Below are 17,127 nucleotides of genomic sequence, written 5' to 3' on the forward strand. Positions count from 1 at the left end.
GCGGGAGCGACTTTTTGAGTATGACGTTTATTAGGCAGGCACAGCGGCAGCTGCCCACCCACATTGCCACATAACAACAGTCCTACAATCCATTTACGGGCTTGGAATTATTTTTGTTAATGATTTTCATGGGAGTAGATGAAATGCATTGTGCACCAGCTGTAACGACGTTTATCACACAGCTGTCTTCCAGGGAAGGCATCCCCCTGCCAGACATCATAGATGTCTTGATTGTCAAAGAGGTTATTGTCACACAGAGTTTTAAGGGTAAAAGTCATTAGTTTCCTATTACTGCTGTAACAAATGATCGCAACTGTGAGTGGTTTAAAATAGCATGAATTTATTATTTTACATATCTGGAGGTCAGTAGTCCAAAATGATTCCCATGGGGTTAAAATCATGGCATCAGTAGGCCTGCATTTTTTCTGGCGGCTCTAGGTGGGGAACCCGTTGTCATGCCTCTTCCAGCTTGCAAAGGCCACCTGCATTCCTTGACTCATGCCCCTTCCTCTATTTTCAGAGCTAGCAGTTACCTTCTCTCCTCTCTGACCTCTGTTTCCATCTTCACGTCTTCTCTGTATCTCTGACCCTCCTACCTTTCTCGTATAAAGACTCTTGTGATTACACTGGGCCCACGCAAATAATCCTGGATAATCTCTCCATCTCAAGATCCTTCACTTAATTACAAAACACCTTTTATCATGTAAAATAGCATATTCACAGGTCCAGAGAATGAGGATGTGGACATCTTTGGAGGGGAGCCATTATTCAGCTTGCCACAGGGGCCATAGAGACCAACTGAGGTCCAAGGGGTACATGACTTATCTAAGGTCACATGGCTCACTCATGGCAGTGCTGTGACTGTAACTCTGGCATCCTCACATTTGCCACTTTTAGGTGCGTCACTGACAAAGATAGGAGCATGCCCTGATGAAGGCTGTATTTTTATATTAAATTTAAAATGATTGATGAATAAGTACAGGTATTAAGTCAGTGGTTTTTAAAAAAGCAACTTAGAGAAGACAGAAGTTTATACTTCTTGAAGTACATTCATAATGCAAGAACTTTCTTAAATATTATAGTTTTGCTATGACAGGGTACCTTCTAAAGAGGTTAAGTAACTTAGATAACATATTCTGATCAAGGATAAGAAATGAGGCCGGGCGCGGTGGCTCACGCCTGTAATCCTAGCTCTTGGAGGCCGAGGCGGGTGGATCGCTCAAGGTCAGGAGTTCGAGACCAGCCTGAGCAAGAGTGAGACCCCGTCTCTACTAAAAATAGAAAGAAAGTATCTGGCCAACTAAAAATATATATACAAAAAAATTAGCCGGGCATGGTGGCTCATGCCTGTAGTCCCAGCTACTCGGGAGGCTGAGGCAGTAGGATCGCTTAAGCCCAGGAGTCTGAGGTTGCTGTGAGCTAGGCTGATGCCACGGCACTCACTCTAGCCCGGGCAACAAAGTGAGACTCTGTCTCAAAAAAAAAAAAAAAAAAGGATAAGAAATGAGAGTGTCAAGAAAGCACACAGACAAGTGTAAATGTTCCTGCTTCTATGCTTTTTCCTACTCCTTTTCTTCCTCCCTCTGTAAGTCCGGCTATTGCTGCCATCTTGAAAATTATTAATGGCTAGAAAGCCCATTCAAACTTCTTAAACCAAAGGGAATGGAGCCATCAGAGGCTTATTGGCATGGATTAAACCAGGTTAGGTGTTGGTCATATACAATGAGGCTCATCTTATTTTGATGTAGAAGTATTTGTTTTGGAATTCAAGACATTTGTTTTTAGTTCTAATCCCCACTTCTCTTACAGATGGCTGTGATAAATAAGAATGTCATAGAATTTTGGGTTTAGATGGGACTCGATGTACCATCTAGCCCAATTCTTCTCCTGAATTATGGGTCTCTTACAGCATATCTTTGACAAGTATCTGCCAAACTCCTCTCTTATCTCAGTTTTCTCCATCTATGTTATGGGCGCAAGGATGATGGCTGCTATAAATTAAAGGCTGTATTAAATTTGAGTTTAATTAAATCTGAATTCCAGAGAGGACATGTAAGAGAGCTGTGACTTGATTGTTAGGCTTATCTTCTCCAGGAATCACTCCCTGACTCCAGGCCTCCGGAGCAGGGTTGGGTGCCCCTCATGTCCCATGACATACATGTATATAGTCTCATAAAATGCTCAACTTCACCTCACCTCCTTGGTGTGTTAGTTGTTCTTGTGCTTTTCTACTTTCCTCAAGATCCAACCTAACCAAGGCAAGGGCACAAGATGGGAGTTTACTGCACATACAGCGGGTAGATGAATGAATAAATGGCCATACAGTCTCAAGGTCCTATGGAGGACACGTGGATTCAGGGCCTCACTGGAACTACTGCAAAGGGCAGGAAAAGACTAAAGGTGTAGTTTCTAATCTTCACCAACATAAAATCAGGAGGTTGGCTCTTCCCCAACTTGCCCTGATAACTTGCTTAAATAGAAGGAAATAGGACAGGAAATCGCCATAGACATTTTCTTTAATAGATATTTTAATGTGACACTGAGAACGAGTGGACAGTTTCTTTTGGATGTTTGCACTCAGCACTCAATGTCATTTTTTCTGCCTATCAAGTGAGCACATTCCTCAGCTGCTGGTAACATCAGGTTAACGACACAGTGCTGCACTAAACAAAGACAAAGTCAAGTTGCTAAGCTCCTGTCTGGCACTGATTGGGAGTCGTAAAAATAATTCATTCCCTCAGTTGGGTCCTGACAACCCACAGAAAAACACCTTGAATATGTTGAATGATACCATCTTTGAATAGCTTCAAATCCCTTCTAAGTAAGACAAGGTTGGTTTTCCCATCATTCTTGCCAGATAGGAGAGCAGAGCATCAACTCAGGAATTACTAAATAACGAGTGTGCGGTGTATCTCAGACGTACTGCAAAGATGATGAGGCTTAAAAGATGATGTTAGCATTAAAGCAGTTATGCTGACTGCCTTCAGCAAAGAGGCCACAGGTCCTGAAAATCTGACCATAGATGATCATGAATGCAGGACTTAGAGAAATTGACCAAGACGTAGGCCAAGAAGGTACCATAGCAACACCCAAGGATCTCCACGGGTGGAAACATGGTGGTTCTCTTTGATTTTACCACTTTTGTACATAGCTCTTTTTACTTCTCTTCCCCAACCTTCTCCCCAGCCTAATTCTACGATTTCTTTTTGTGTCTAGTTCCTTCTTTCTGGGGATTGGTGAACTCAGCCTGGAACCTTTGCTCGGTGGGGAAACGGCAGTCACCAGTCAACATAGAGACCAGCCACATGATCTTTGACCCCTTTCTGACACCCCTTCGCATCAACACCGGGGGAAGGAAGGTAAGCCACTGCATCGCATCCATCCTGAGTTGAGGACTGGGCAGTGTTGCTTCTGAATCTTGAGCCTCAAGGTTGAAGCTCTGTGATGAGTTTGTCTTTCTGCCTAGGAATCCCACAGACGTCTGACCTGCTGCCAACAAATGTATGTCTAAACTGTGCTTTTTCTCCCTAGATAGTCAAACACTCGTGCTTCTAATTACTCTGCACCCTCTGGGGGTTGCCTGAGGTCCTAACCCTTGGTACCCCAGGAAGGATAGAAAACATAGTTGCCACCCCTGCATATCGTGCTGGGAAAATCCTTCCTCTCAGGAGGAAGGCCTTCTTTTAACCTCAACAACGTGGGAGGAAAAATTAATGAAAGTAAAATCAGACCTTTATCATCTTAGGAGGAAAAACAAACAAAAATCACTTTACATGATTTATAAGAAGATCAATAATTAATCTTCCTAGGGGTGTCTTGCTGGCTAAGAATCCTAGCTGCTGCCCAGAAATGCTGAGCTGTGCTCTGGGATTGCCCCCTAAATCCTTTCTTCCCTCTCCGCCCCCCAGGATGAGGTCCTCCTTAATTGGTGGAAAGGCATAGTGCCCATAGGGTCTCCTCATCGCTGGAATCTAGCAATTTCTTTTGCTGGTTCATGTCTATTTGGCTACATTTTACTGTTGAGTAGGTTGTAAAAGGTAGAAAAAAAATGCACATGCAGAAAATTGTGTTTGAAGGTGATTTAGCTGTTGTGAACTCAAGAGGAATGGAAAATCATTTGTGTGCAAAAAATTGGGGTTAAAACGATAGGCAACTTTTGTTACTGCTGGCAGCTGATTCTCCAGGGTTTGGCTCATTGGGCTCTGCTCTCTCTTCTTCTTACACAGTATCTTCACCATACATAGCACAAAGTTTATAAGTTAATTTTTCCCCTTCTGATATATTGGAAAATATTTTCTTCAACCATGTAACTATCACAAATTAAAAAAAAACTAATGATCAACAAAAAATTGTTAATGACTTTGACTCGGATCCCAAGGTAGGTTTAAGAAGCATTGCATGTGATTGAGGTCATTTCATTCTATAGTATTTGTGTGATGTTTTAAATACGACTTAAGAAGCATTATTGTAGAAAGGTGCTACGTAGGTCATTTGTTTCATTGCTCTGATTCTGTAGAAAACTAAGTTGCCCTAATTACCATTTGCAGTTTTACTTTTATAAACCCTAAGAAGAACTTGGCATGGCTTCCATGTACACCTCTCTAAAAAGGTAAATCATGTATTTAAAGGCATGAACACATGTAAGTTCACTGGTCAGTATTTAAGAAGCAAACTTGCAGTTTTGACTTAATATTCCATCCTTTCTTTCTCGGAGAGGGTACTGGAGGGGATGATTGCATTCTAGGCAAAGGACAAAACCCTGGAGGCAAAAAAAAAAAAAAAAAAAAAAAAAACCCTAAAAGCCCAAGATAGAATGAGTTTTGGTTACCTGAGTTCCAGAAATCACCTGAAAGGTGCCCAGCAGGGCTAAAGCACCGACACTGAAGAAAGGGGGTGGCAGGGGAAGGAGGGTGGCAAGGACAGCAGAGGACAGATCCTGAGGCAGAGTTAAAGAACTGGATCTTTTTCGTAAGAATTATGGCAAACATTTGAAGGATCTTGGAAGTGGGGTGGAAAAGATGGCAAACTAACACAAACAATGGATATATATGTTTCACTTTCCATTCTTTAACCTCTTAAAGGAAAATGTTGATGTGAAAGGAAAAAAAAATGTCCAAACGGCTTCTCCCTAAAAGTTATTGAAAAAGAAGAGACTAAGAGATAGTTTGTTGTTAAAAGTCACTCACTTGTTATGAATTTGGGTTTTTTGTTTGGGCTGTTTTTTTTTTTATTATTTTTTTTGGACAAGTGATATTTTATCTTTCCAATTCAGTAAAGTATACCTGATCCAAATCAATTTTCAAATGCAGTGGAGTTTGGATTTTGGAAACATTTACTTTTGATGATGTAAATATTTATATCTGGCATGATTTGTGCTGTCAGCCGTTTGAAGAGCTAAAAACTGTCTGATGGTTCTCTCTTTGTTGGTGAAAAATGGAAAATAAGATATGGATGGCAGTGTAGGATAAGCTAACCTGTGATGAAATGCCTACACTTGACAGACAGTAGCTAAATCATGTTTGCAAGCTTTCTGAAGGTGATGTTCGATGAGTTGGAGACTTGTTCTAGAAATGAAGATTCAAATCACTACTCTGGATTTAGGTCTACCTTATAGAAATATCCTACTCAAAATGTTTAAAAACTACTCTGTAAGACTAGGAGGTTTTATAGAATTTGGGAAAGCTGCCACATTTTGAAGTCTGAGATCAGCTGAATGTTAGTAGGTTAAATGTACCCAGTAACTGTATGTTTTATGTCACATTTTTATCCATGAGCATTATTCCTTCTGGCATTTAAATGTATCATACACAAAACAATGACACTCTGCTGCAGCTCCTGACTTGTGTTACTGCTTTTGTTTTAACATATTTGATCTGACATTGTGCTCAGATGATGGAACAAGGACTTTCCTTAGCACAGACTAGGGCTAAAATTCAACCTCAGCACAAGAATAACGAGGAATACTAATAGCTAGATGAGAATCAAATGCATTGTGTCTTGGATATAATAGAGAATATTTAAAAATGACATTTCTTCTACCTTCTAAATTGCTTATTTTCAATGGTAGTTGTTTTTTTTTTTTTCTAAGTAACATTTGTTATTTGTTTTCTTGGCTAGAAAAACAAGTATTTACCTAGCTATCTTTACCTAGCTGTCCATTTGTGACATGTAGGACTCCTAAGGACAAAATCCAAAACACATGTTGATTTCCCCTAACCCAAAAATCTGAAATCCAAAATGCTACAAAACCCAAAACTTTTTGAGTACTGTCATGATGCCATAACTGGAAAATTTCACACCTCAAGTGACATGTCAAAGTTAAAACGCAGTCAAAACTTTGTTTCATGCACAAAAGTATTAAAAGTTTGTGTAAAATTACCCTCAGGCTATGTGTATAAGGTATATAAGAAACAAATGAATTTTGTGTTTAAACTTGGGTCCCATCCATAACACATTACATATATGCAAATATCAAACATTTGATAAAATTCCAAATCTGAAACACTTCTGGTCTCAAGCATTTTGAATAAGGGACACTCAACCTGTGATACTCAACCCATACTTGTATTTTTACAGATAACTCCCTTAAGGTTGGGTTACATGTAGATACAAGAATATTAACTTGAAACCAATCTTCCACCCTTGACCCCATTAAACTTAACTTCCAATTGCTAAGTAGTTTGGAGCTAATTAATCCACTCTAGATAAAGCTACTAAATCAACTCAAGAATAAAAAGCAGGTAAGGAGGCAATTCTTTCTTCATAGTTTCAGATTATTTAGTCTCTCTCTATATGGGAAGTTGGATTATGATATAAACGGAGTTTTATACTGAGGTAAGTCTCACTGTTTCTAAGATTGAGACTCTTGTTACTGATTGAACTTGTGCAAATTCACAAACATTTTGACCTTCCTTGTCTTTTTACTGAGACCAAAGTGAGTGTATGCAACGTGTTTGTGTCTTAATTTTAATGTGCTATTTATGTAAGTGAGCTTCTGGTAATGTGAAAATGAAAATATAGAGTGAGAAGGTTACCCTAAAATGAAATACAGATAAACCTCACTTGATCATTCTGTGGTATAGATATTTGCCTGGAGTAATGGATACAGGTAGGTCCTAGAAGATTGAGTTAAGAATGAGTTTAGCTTTCGTAGAGGAATGCAGCTCTCTGCTTATCTAAACTATCTAAGAGGAGAAAAGATACAATAAAACTGAGTCTGAAACCAACTTACTGATTCTACCACCAAAAATCAGTTACAGCATCCTTCCTCATCTTTTAATTCTTTCAATAAAATATCTCAGTAGTTGATGGCGTGGCAGTTGTTCGTGATACGTAAAGTATATTAATAAAAGATAAGCTCTAAAATGATCCACTTAATGTTCCTAATTTTGTTTAAAAAGTATCTATGATACGCAAAGAAAAGAGACTGGGATTAAGGGTAATACTGTTTGATTTTTTTCTTTGCTGAAGTTTCTAGATTTGCTTCAGTAGGCTTGCATTAATTTAATAATCTGAAAAATATCTATTATTTTTTAACTTTATCTCTTCATTTCATGCAAAAATATACTCGGAGTTGGTAAATGTGGTAGGTAAAATAACACCCGTTTGTAAAGATGGTCACATCTGAATCCCCAGAACCTGTAGATATATCATCTTACATGTCAAAAAATAACCTAAAGATGTGAATAAATATAGGATCTTAAAATGGGAAGGTTACCCTGGATTATCCAGCTAGGTCCACTGTAGTCGCAATGTCCTTAAAAGGCAAAGACAGAAGCCAGAGAGTCAGACTCAGAGAAAGGAGACGTGAGGATGGAAACAGAGGTCAGAGACGTGCCAGGCCACACGCCCACAAGGCAAAGAAACGCATTCTCCCCTACAGCCTCGGAAGGAAGGCGGCCCTGCTGAAATCTTGACTTTAGCCCAGCAAAACTGATTTAGGATTTCTGACTTCTCAAACATAAGATAATAAATTTGAGTTGACTTAAGCCACTGTTTGTGGTCTTTTGTTACGGTAGCAAAAGGAAACTAATATAATAGATGTGAACTTAAATATGTTAGTGGCTTACTAACCACCCCCAATCAACAAATTATGGTTAAGATTTTCTGGTGTTTTCATGAAATTATAGCCTGAAATATCCTTTTTCTTGTCCAATGAGAAAAAAAATCAAAATGAATCTAATCACAGATTCATAGCAGCTTCTATTTGTGACAGCACCCTCAGAAGTCAGCTCCAACCACTTCCCATCCTGTACTTGAGTCTAAGTTGTTCTGACCCCCTTGATGTTACCTCATTATTTCTAGAAATTCTAAACTACTGATATTTCTTTAGGTGGGTCCTGTGTTTGGTCTCTGCTGCATAATATTTAACTTTTTTCTTTTACCATTTTAAAGTATAGGGTTCAGTGTGACATTATGGACATTTACAGTGTTGCACAACAATCACTACTATTCATTTTTGTAACTTTTTCATCATCCCAAATAGAAACTCTGTATCCATTAAACACTAAATCCCCATTTCCTCTTCTCCCAGCCCCTGTTAACCTCTACCCTGCATTCTCTATCTGTGAATTCACTGGATCCAGTAACTCATAGAAATGGAATCATATAATATTTGTCCTTTTTGTGTCTGGCTTATTTCCCTTAGCATAATGTTTTCAAGGTCCATTCATAGTATAGCATGTGTTAGAATTTCATTCCTCTTAAGGCTGAATGTGCATACCACATTTGGGGTTGTTTCTACCTTTTGGCTATTGTGTATTAATGCTGCTATGAACATTGGTGTACAGTTATCTGTTATGAGCACCTGCTTTCAATTTTTCTGAGTATATAGGAGTGGAACTGCTGAGTCCTGTGGTAATTCTATGTTTAACTTTTTGAGGGGAACTGCCATACAGATTTTCCACAGTGGCTGCACCATTTTACATTCCCACCAGCAATACGCAAAGATTCTAATTTTTCCACATCTTCACCAGCACTTATTTTTTTGTGTATTTTTATTTTTTTGTAACAGCCATCCTAATGTTTGTGAAGTGGTATCTGATTGTGGGTTTGATTTACATTTCTCTAATGACTTGACAAACTTTTAAGGACATCCAATGCAAGTTTTTAGGATATAGCCAGTCCCTGGTAGAGAGGGTGGAAGCTCAAGGATCTGAAACCTCCTAGGAGGGGGAAGGTGGTAGAAATAATTGACCTCAGGCTAGTGACAGTCAGGGATAAAAGAAGTAAAAACAAGACTGACTTTCAGCAGACCACGTACTCATCTCAATTATTGCAAAGAAGCAGTGTTTCCCTGTCTCTTGAGGTTTCTTTTTTGAAATTCTGCGCAGTAGAGGCCAAGAATACAGGTTCTCCAGGAAAGGCCCTGGTGTCTTTACCTACTGTGGTCATCAGTTTCCTTTTGACTTCTAAATACCTGGAACTTATATCAGGGAGTCTTGGCAGGAGACATGGAACACTTGTGAGCTGTCAGGAGTTAAACAGATAATTTGTAACCACCCCCCCCCCAGTCCTGAAGGGGTGGGGAGATGGGGTGGCTCCCAGAGCCTGGAGAAAGAGAGCTGAGCGGAGGAACACCTGACCTTCAGTGAGGGAAGCAGCCCACTCAGTGCACCCCATGGGGATGGAGCTAGGGAACAAAGACCCCAGCAGTGCTCCCTCCCCTCCCCTCTTCTGCCAGGCTCCCTTTGGAAAGAAGTCAGATACCAAGGGAGCCCGTTGATTCAGTCTCCATAAGCCAGCCTCCAGGACACCGAGCACAGTGAAGATGGACCTGAAGGGACAAACAGAAGACATCCAACACAAAGTTACAGGTGTGTCTCCATGTCCATTTCCACATTCCATGAAATAAATACGAGATAATAAAACTAATCATGACCCACAAAATCAGGCACAAAGACTTCAGCCTGGCATTCACAGCCCTTCCAATACAGCCCCAAATCTCCTTGCCAGAGACTTATCCCTCTTACACTTTGTGTATACCTTTTGCTCCCAGTGAGATTAGAAAACTTTTTTTTTTTTTAACTGAATGCATCTCACCTTTCCCTGTGATCTGTGCTTTGGCCATAATATACCCTTTACCCCATATGCCTCGGGACTCCCAATCCTTGCCTTTTTATCATTCAACCCCTGTGATGCCAGTGCTATCTCTTCCATGAAACTCCGAGTGATCTCTTTAGCTGACTGTGAAATCATCTTTATTTGGCTTCTTGAAATACCTTGCTTATATTTCTTTGAGGACCTGAAGGTTGGCCTATAGTATTACTTTGTTTGTAAGGAGGCATAAGACTAATATGCCACAGGTATTGGCCCTTAGATTAAGAGCTCCTTATGCTGAAGATGCTTTCATATTCTCATTTTATATTGCTGGAGTTACCTCTGATAGTGCTGGTTGATTTGAATTGAAGCAAGATTATCTTTGATTACCAAGCAAAGGGTTTATGAGGGATTCATCAAAAGCTGCGATGACTCAAGGTGGGAAAAATGTGAGAAGACCCATGGTGAAAAATAACTTCACTATCAATAGAATCTGTCACAAAAACTAATCTGCCATTGTACTTTTCGTGAGATATTAAAACTAGTTTAAAAAATTAGGAATATGAATTAGTTTGGTATTTAAAATCTTACCATGTCTCTATTTTTAGGTTTCACCATAAACCTGATTGCAAGATCTAGTTGACCACAATTAATCATTGCCATTCACAGCATGTCTACACTGCTGTGTTCTGAAACCTTTTATGTTGGAGGCATTTATGTTCCTTCAAAAAAATTTATGGTATATTTGGGGAGAAAATACAGATACACAGAAGTTAAATGGCAGTAACTGATTTATACAATAATTTGAGATAATAGTGGAATAGATATTAAAGAGGCAGTAAAATGATTAATTAGCAAATCGATCATTTTGGCATTAATTGTTAATAGGGGTAAGAAGTTGGGTTGGTCAAACCAGACTTTATGGAGGTGCTAGAATATGAACTAGCATGAAAAGGGAGGTAGAATGATATATAGTTTGCAGAGTCTTTAAATGTCAGATGACTGGTTCTCTGTGTGGAAGGTTGTGAAATGAAAGGTAAAAATAGATACATTTTGTCATCTAAATATGTTACCGTGGTGGTGATTTTTATTGGATAACCAATGTTAAAATTTCATAGATAAGTATTCTTACCCATTTAAAACTCATTAGCTATCTTAAAGCACCATGGGTCTTTTTACACTGAAACTCTGATATGGAAATGGTATGTATGATTTTATGTATATTTGTGGGGTAGAGTAGATCTTTAAGAGGTGCTTAAGAAATAGTTGCAGTTCTTACTCATCTGTATTTTGTAGTTTGGTAAATGTCTTATATGCCATATTGATAGTATCATTTCTCAAAACAAAGCAATAAGGGGTCTGTTTAATTTGGCTCTAATTCTAACCAACAAGGAACCGCTTAATGATGTGGAATAGACAGTAACTCTGGGAAAAAGTGGATGTGTTATCTTAAAAATTATGGTAGTCAAGGTAAAAAATAAAATACTAGGCATTGTCAGGCATGGATATGAACATTTCAAAAGCAGCTCTTTAAAACACCCTGGTTAAAATAGATATGATCTCATTGCCTCATGGAAGATGACTCCAGTGGATTGGGAAGCTCTTAAAAATGAGATTATGGTAATACAATTACAAATGATGAGACCAAAAAGGAACTGGTAGGAGTTAAAGATATGGATGTGGCCGCGCTGGGAGTTTTGCGAAGAATAATGTTGTTAAATGCCAGGTAGGAGATGGGAGAGAAAGGGCTCGTAGCCAAGGAGGACAAAAGGAGAAATGACTTGTAAATGGTTTCAGAGAGAATAAGGTTCAGAACAAGTTGAGACTTCGAGAAAATGAGAAGGGCTTTTAAAAGTTATGGTTACAGGGAGTAAGATGAGTAAGACAATGTCGACCTCTACTTAGGGAGGATAGATGTCCCCAAATGACCTGATAAGAACTGGCTTTGAACTTCAGATTTGCCACCTGCCAGCCATATGTGAGAGGCTTAACCTCTTTGAGCTTCAGTTTCCTCATTTGTAAAAGGGACATCATCATACTACCTTACCTTGCAGGGTTGTTGTGGAAGGAATTACGTGAGAAAATGCACTTACTGGGTAGGTTATAATACAAGTTATCAGACCCGTGACTGGCAGAGAAGAACACGTTCAATAATTGTTAGCTACCATCACAGGTGTTGTTCTTGCTGTTGGCAAGAAAACACAGCTTAACTCCCACTTGAATTTCTCTGTCAAAGAAACTAATGTTCACATTAGAATTCATAGCATGCGTGCCTAGAGGTGAAGTTATTTCGATTTTTTGGGTGCCAGAATAAGAGTTCAGAGCCACTCTGCAGTACCCCCAACCCAAGAGGTTGAAACCCAGTAGGCACAAAGGTAAAGCTGTCCTCCTAAATATGTATGTATACAAAATTTCACATATTCAGTTGGGCAAGATACACTGTAAGAACACTACATGTCAGAAAGTAGAGGAAGTTAATGGATAATGTGCTCAGTATGAGTAACCAGCAAAGGGGGAAGCTGAGAGATGAATTCAGCCTAATTACATAGTATGTGTAAGGTACTACACCCGTGATAAGTGAGAATGGCATGGAATATCCTTCACTGGGAAGACTGTATCCTGGGATACTGTGGTCAGTTCCCCCAGGACTGACGGTAAGATTAACTAATGGAAAAGATACTAACAAAATCAAGTGCAGAAGAAGAAGAACAAAGTCATGACAAGAAAAATATAAACGTCCTATATTCAATATTATCTGTCTATATGAAAGGAAAATATTTTAAGTCCTTAGAGCTGCCTTCTAACTGGACCTTTCCTGTGCAGGCTTAGACACAGAGAGCTGGCCCTGGTGTTGGGAAGTGGCTTAGACCAACCAGACTTCGATTCAGAATAGGAATTTGAACTATGTGGAAACCGAGTGACCTTTCTCTGTTTCATTGAGACCCCTGGCACAAAAAGAGCTCTGATGAGCACTGAGGGCTATTGGTGATCTTAGAGCACACTCAGTTATCAGATGAGAGCTTTGCCTGAACCTGTGAACTCCCTTCCAACCTGGAAATCCTTTGATTGTGCACGAGCAGTGGTCAGAGAGGACATGTGGGATATACTTGCATGAGGCCGACTCCAGGATGAGGATTTAACCCTTCTGAGGGAAAACACCCTTGAAAGCACCGGTGTTGGCCTGGAAGAAACTTGCATTGTCCTCTCCTCCTCAACCTTTATCAAAATAGTCCTTAAAGTTGTGGATCCAGCACTCTTTCTCCTTTAGGATATTATATTTTGCTCTGAGTAGCTAGAGTGGAGGATTCAAGTGAAAATGAATGTTATAAGAAAGGATTTTGATTAAAGATAAAGAAATGAGGCCACGATAATTGTATCTGTACTCAAAGCCGATCTTTTTGCAAGGAGTGGAAGGTTTCAGTGCATAGCAGTGAAAAGTGATGAAAAAATAAAATGTGAAAGACTAAGATGCTGAATTCTAAGTCAGGCAATACTAATAGATTCGGTGCAAGCCATTCCATTGTGGGTATCAGGTTCTTATGCACCCTTGCCCAGCTCAGCTCCAGGCTGAGGATTGCCGCTCACTGTCTTGGCAGTTCCTTGTAATGTTTTCTTCTTGACATCATCCAGAAGATCAATGTAGAGTCATGAGGGAAGTCTCCTAAGGAAACACCTGGTTGTTGGCTTTAGTATTAGTATTTCATGAATGTATCTAATTCATTCTTATTCTGCACTCCTGTGGTATTAGAAAAGACTTTGCTTTCCTGCTTCTTGTTCCTTTATTTCTCTATCCTTCTCATTTTTCCTCCATTTCTGCATCTCTTACCTACTCTCTCAGCCTTTTCTCCCCTCCTCAATCTTCCTTTGCAATCTCCTCCCTCCCTTTCCTCTTTAACCCTACACTTCCTTCATCCCCTTTCCCTCCCTCCCTCCTTTCTCCCAGTCCTGTCTATGTAGGACCAAGGAACTCTGTATCAGAGTAGAACATTGTAACTAAGCACAGAAAGATTGATCATTGTATGCATTTAGTGATAATACTTGAATGAGAGAAAATTCAAGTTATCCCAGGACAGAGCATAATTTATATAAGAAAACATGGAAGGATTAACTCAAGATGCTTAATAACTCTACAGACAGATGAGCTCTTAAAAGGAAGAATGTCCTCCAGGAATTGCCTGAGTTACATATCCATCACATCGTACCACTGTAGTCTTCTGGCTACCTGATCCCACAGATAAAACTAACAGGCACTCTACAAATTAACTACCCTCTTCAAAATGACAACCAAATGGGTTATTCATATACCCTGCTTGCAGCTCAGTTCCCTTAATATCCATCTGAACATGAGGCAGAAGAGGGAGGAGAAGGAGAAAAGGAAAACCCATGACCTAACTTTTACAGACTTCTTTCCAGCAAGCTTCACTTCTCAAGCAGTCCTAGGACAAGTGGTTCCATCACAATCGAGAAGATAAGATTGGTGGAGCACCTGGGAAACTCACAGGCACATACCCAAGAGAAGTTTTTGATTGCTATATTAAAAAGCTGGTATCAGTTGTGTGTTCTCTCCAAGAAGGCTTTGAAATTGGCAGTCTGCTCCTTGTAAGCCTGATCATTTGGCTGAATAAACCAGCCAAGCTCTGCCCTACGTGAACTTTAGAGACTTTGAATCCTTAAAGAGATATTAATAATTCTATTGATATTATTCCCTAGAAACCAGGTATCTTTGGTCTGAAAATCAAAGTAAAAATAAATAATAGTTTCCCCACCACCTCAGAAAAAAAAAATGAGGTAGATTCTGTTTGAAGGACTTAAGAAAATGCTCATTTTCTTCTAAGCTCTTTCTGAGACAAAAGAATTCTGAAAAACCAGAATAAAAAAATACATTTTGGGGAATATGTACAGCATAAACAATTGAAAATCTGAGCATCTATCAGACTTAATTTTTCCTATGAAAATTTAATGTTACATAAATACAACTTTATTAATGCTGTATGAAAAATGGATAACTAAAATAATCCATCCCTTTCTAGTATCTCCTATTTTTAACATCTTAAAATATAGTTCTAATCCCTTGCTCTGTAATACGCTAGAGCCAAGATCCAAATTGCAAATAATGTTAAGATTAACTATTAAACCTAATGTCTGTTTCTCTTGTACAGTAAACCCAGTGTCTATTCGGTAAGGTAAAGGTTATTGTTAATGTTATCCTTGCCCACCTAATATTCTAAACAGATTCATTTCCTGTTTTTACTTAGATCTTTATTAGAGACACTTAACATGATGTTAGTCCCCTCTGGCTCTTACCCCTGAAACTCACATGCTCTAACCCATACACAAGATGTTTACATATGATGAATCGTGATCTCATTTTCACTGACATATGAAAATATACACACTGAGTTTTGTGTGACATATCCAATGGAAATCTACCAAACCAGCATCATCTTCCTTGCCTTAAAATGTTTTCTGTCACTTTTCTATCAAAAGTAGTCTCCCTTCTAAGGAGTAGAGATTTGTCTTCATTTGCATTTCCCTCTGAAATGTTCTGAAAATATTTTTTTTTTTAGTTGAGAAAAAGCCACTCTTCTTTCCCTTTTTAGCCAAGTAGCTATTTTCACTAATTTCTCAATATAAGCAAAATGCATTACTTGGGACAATGATGAAGAAAATGAATACACATTATGGGTAGAATGTTGCTATTTAATGCTTAGTTACTAGGTAGCTTTGAATATAGAACTCGACTCAGTGTTTGCTGACTCTTGAATTATTTATTCTGAGTTTGGAAAATTCAAATAGGATAAGATTTTGGCAAAATTATCATTTCCAAGTAAGTGTTACATACCCCTTCCATAGTCTGATGCTCTCTAAGTGCAGGTTTAGAGCCTGAGATGGGGATTTTTATACACACAATTTCCTGAGGAAGTGTTGTCGGATAAAAGCAAGAAAATCGGGAAGTAAACTAAGGGGAGAAGTTTGGCAAAGATGAGTTCACCCGGAGTCAAACCATAGGGACCTCTTGAGCCTGAGTAGTCCCGCAGTGCCGTCATCCTCTCACCCACCCCTAGCAGCTAGGGAGCCAGCGTTTAGTACCTTCTAAGAGGGGTATTAACCTCCTTGGAATTTCCAGGCAAGGGGTCTCTTGGACAGTGGGGTCCTGAAGGAGTCCACTTACACTGGCCTTCAAGAGTCTATCATACATACCTCTGCCCACCTGTGCATTGGGTGCCACAAGTTGGTGACTTGAAATTCACTATGGTACAAATGTTTACACCACAGAATTCTGCAAATGCTACACATCGGGGCACTTCCCCCCCGCCCCCCACGACCCCAGAGAGCTGGATGATACAGATTTAGCAGCACGCCACTGCTCTTACAGGTCAAGGGCAGTTCCCACATGAAGGGTGAGTTTATTACAACCAACACCTATAGAAGCTGAGGGACCTGTCCACTGGACTAGAGTGGGGATCCAGGTGGATCACCACCATCTATTGTAGCTGGTGTTGAAAAGAAAGTGTTAGATTTGGTACAAACATTTATACTGGAAATGACTCCAGTGACCACGGTTTAGCCTCCTGAAGAATGATCCAGCTGAACTGCCTGTGCTCTGTATTTTACCCTCCCCAAGCCCAGTTGCCACGACCTGCTTCCCAAAGTTGGGGCAGCATGATTATACGGAACTCTGACTTTTCTTACCTTCCTCCTGATTCCACTTTTAATACATCCTCTTCCCTTGCTTTCCTCCTATGACACCGTATTCCTTCTAATAACACCTTTGCAACGGTAAGGTTGGCATATAGGTATGGCTTTTGCCCAATGCCTTGGCAGTCACAAAGCAACGTCCTCAACTTTTTTACCCGTTTAAGTTTCCAATACTCCAGAACCTGGGTGGTCCTGAGCTTATTTCACAACCTCAGCAAGACGACCCACCCCCAGCTTCCTGTAAATAATACCATGTTTCCAGCAGCATAGCATGTAACACTGTAAATGCATGCTGTAAACATGTTCAAAAGTCCAGAGAGGAAACAGAGAAGAGCTTTTTAGGTTTCTCCTAGTAAGTGGTCCTTATTTTACACAATGCCTTTTCATTTT

General features: G+C 39.5%; 1 protein-coding gene across 1 annotated transcript in view; it reads left to right on the plus strand.

Moving 5' to 3' along the window:
• The window catches only part of CA10 (carbonic anhydrase 10), a 470,926-nt gene that overhangs the window by 193,994 nt on the left and 259,805 nt on the right, over window positions 1-17,127 (plus strand). Inside the window, exon 3 of the mRNA XM_045569812.1 lies at window positions 3,217-3,359. Within this exon, the coding sequence (XP_045425768.1) occupies window positions 3,217-3,359 (143 nt within the window). The remainder of the gene's footprint in view (window positions 1-3,216; window positions 3,360-17,127) is intronic.

The sequence above is a fragment of the Lemur catta genome, chromosome 15 (genome assembly GCF_020740605.2).
Source record: "Lemur catta isolate mLemCat1 chromosome 15, mLemCat1.pri, whole genome shotgun sequence".
NCBI classification, from domain to species: domain Eukaryota; kingdom Metazoa; phylum Chordata; class Mammalia; order Primates; family Lemuridae; genus Lemur; species Lemur catta.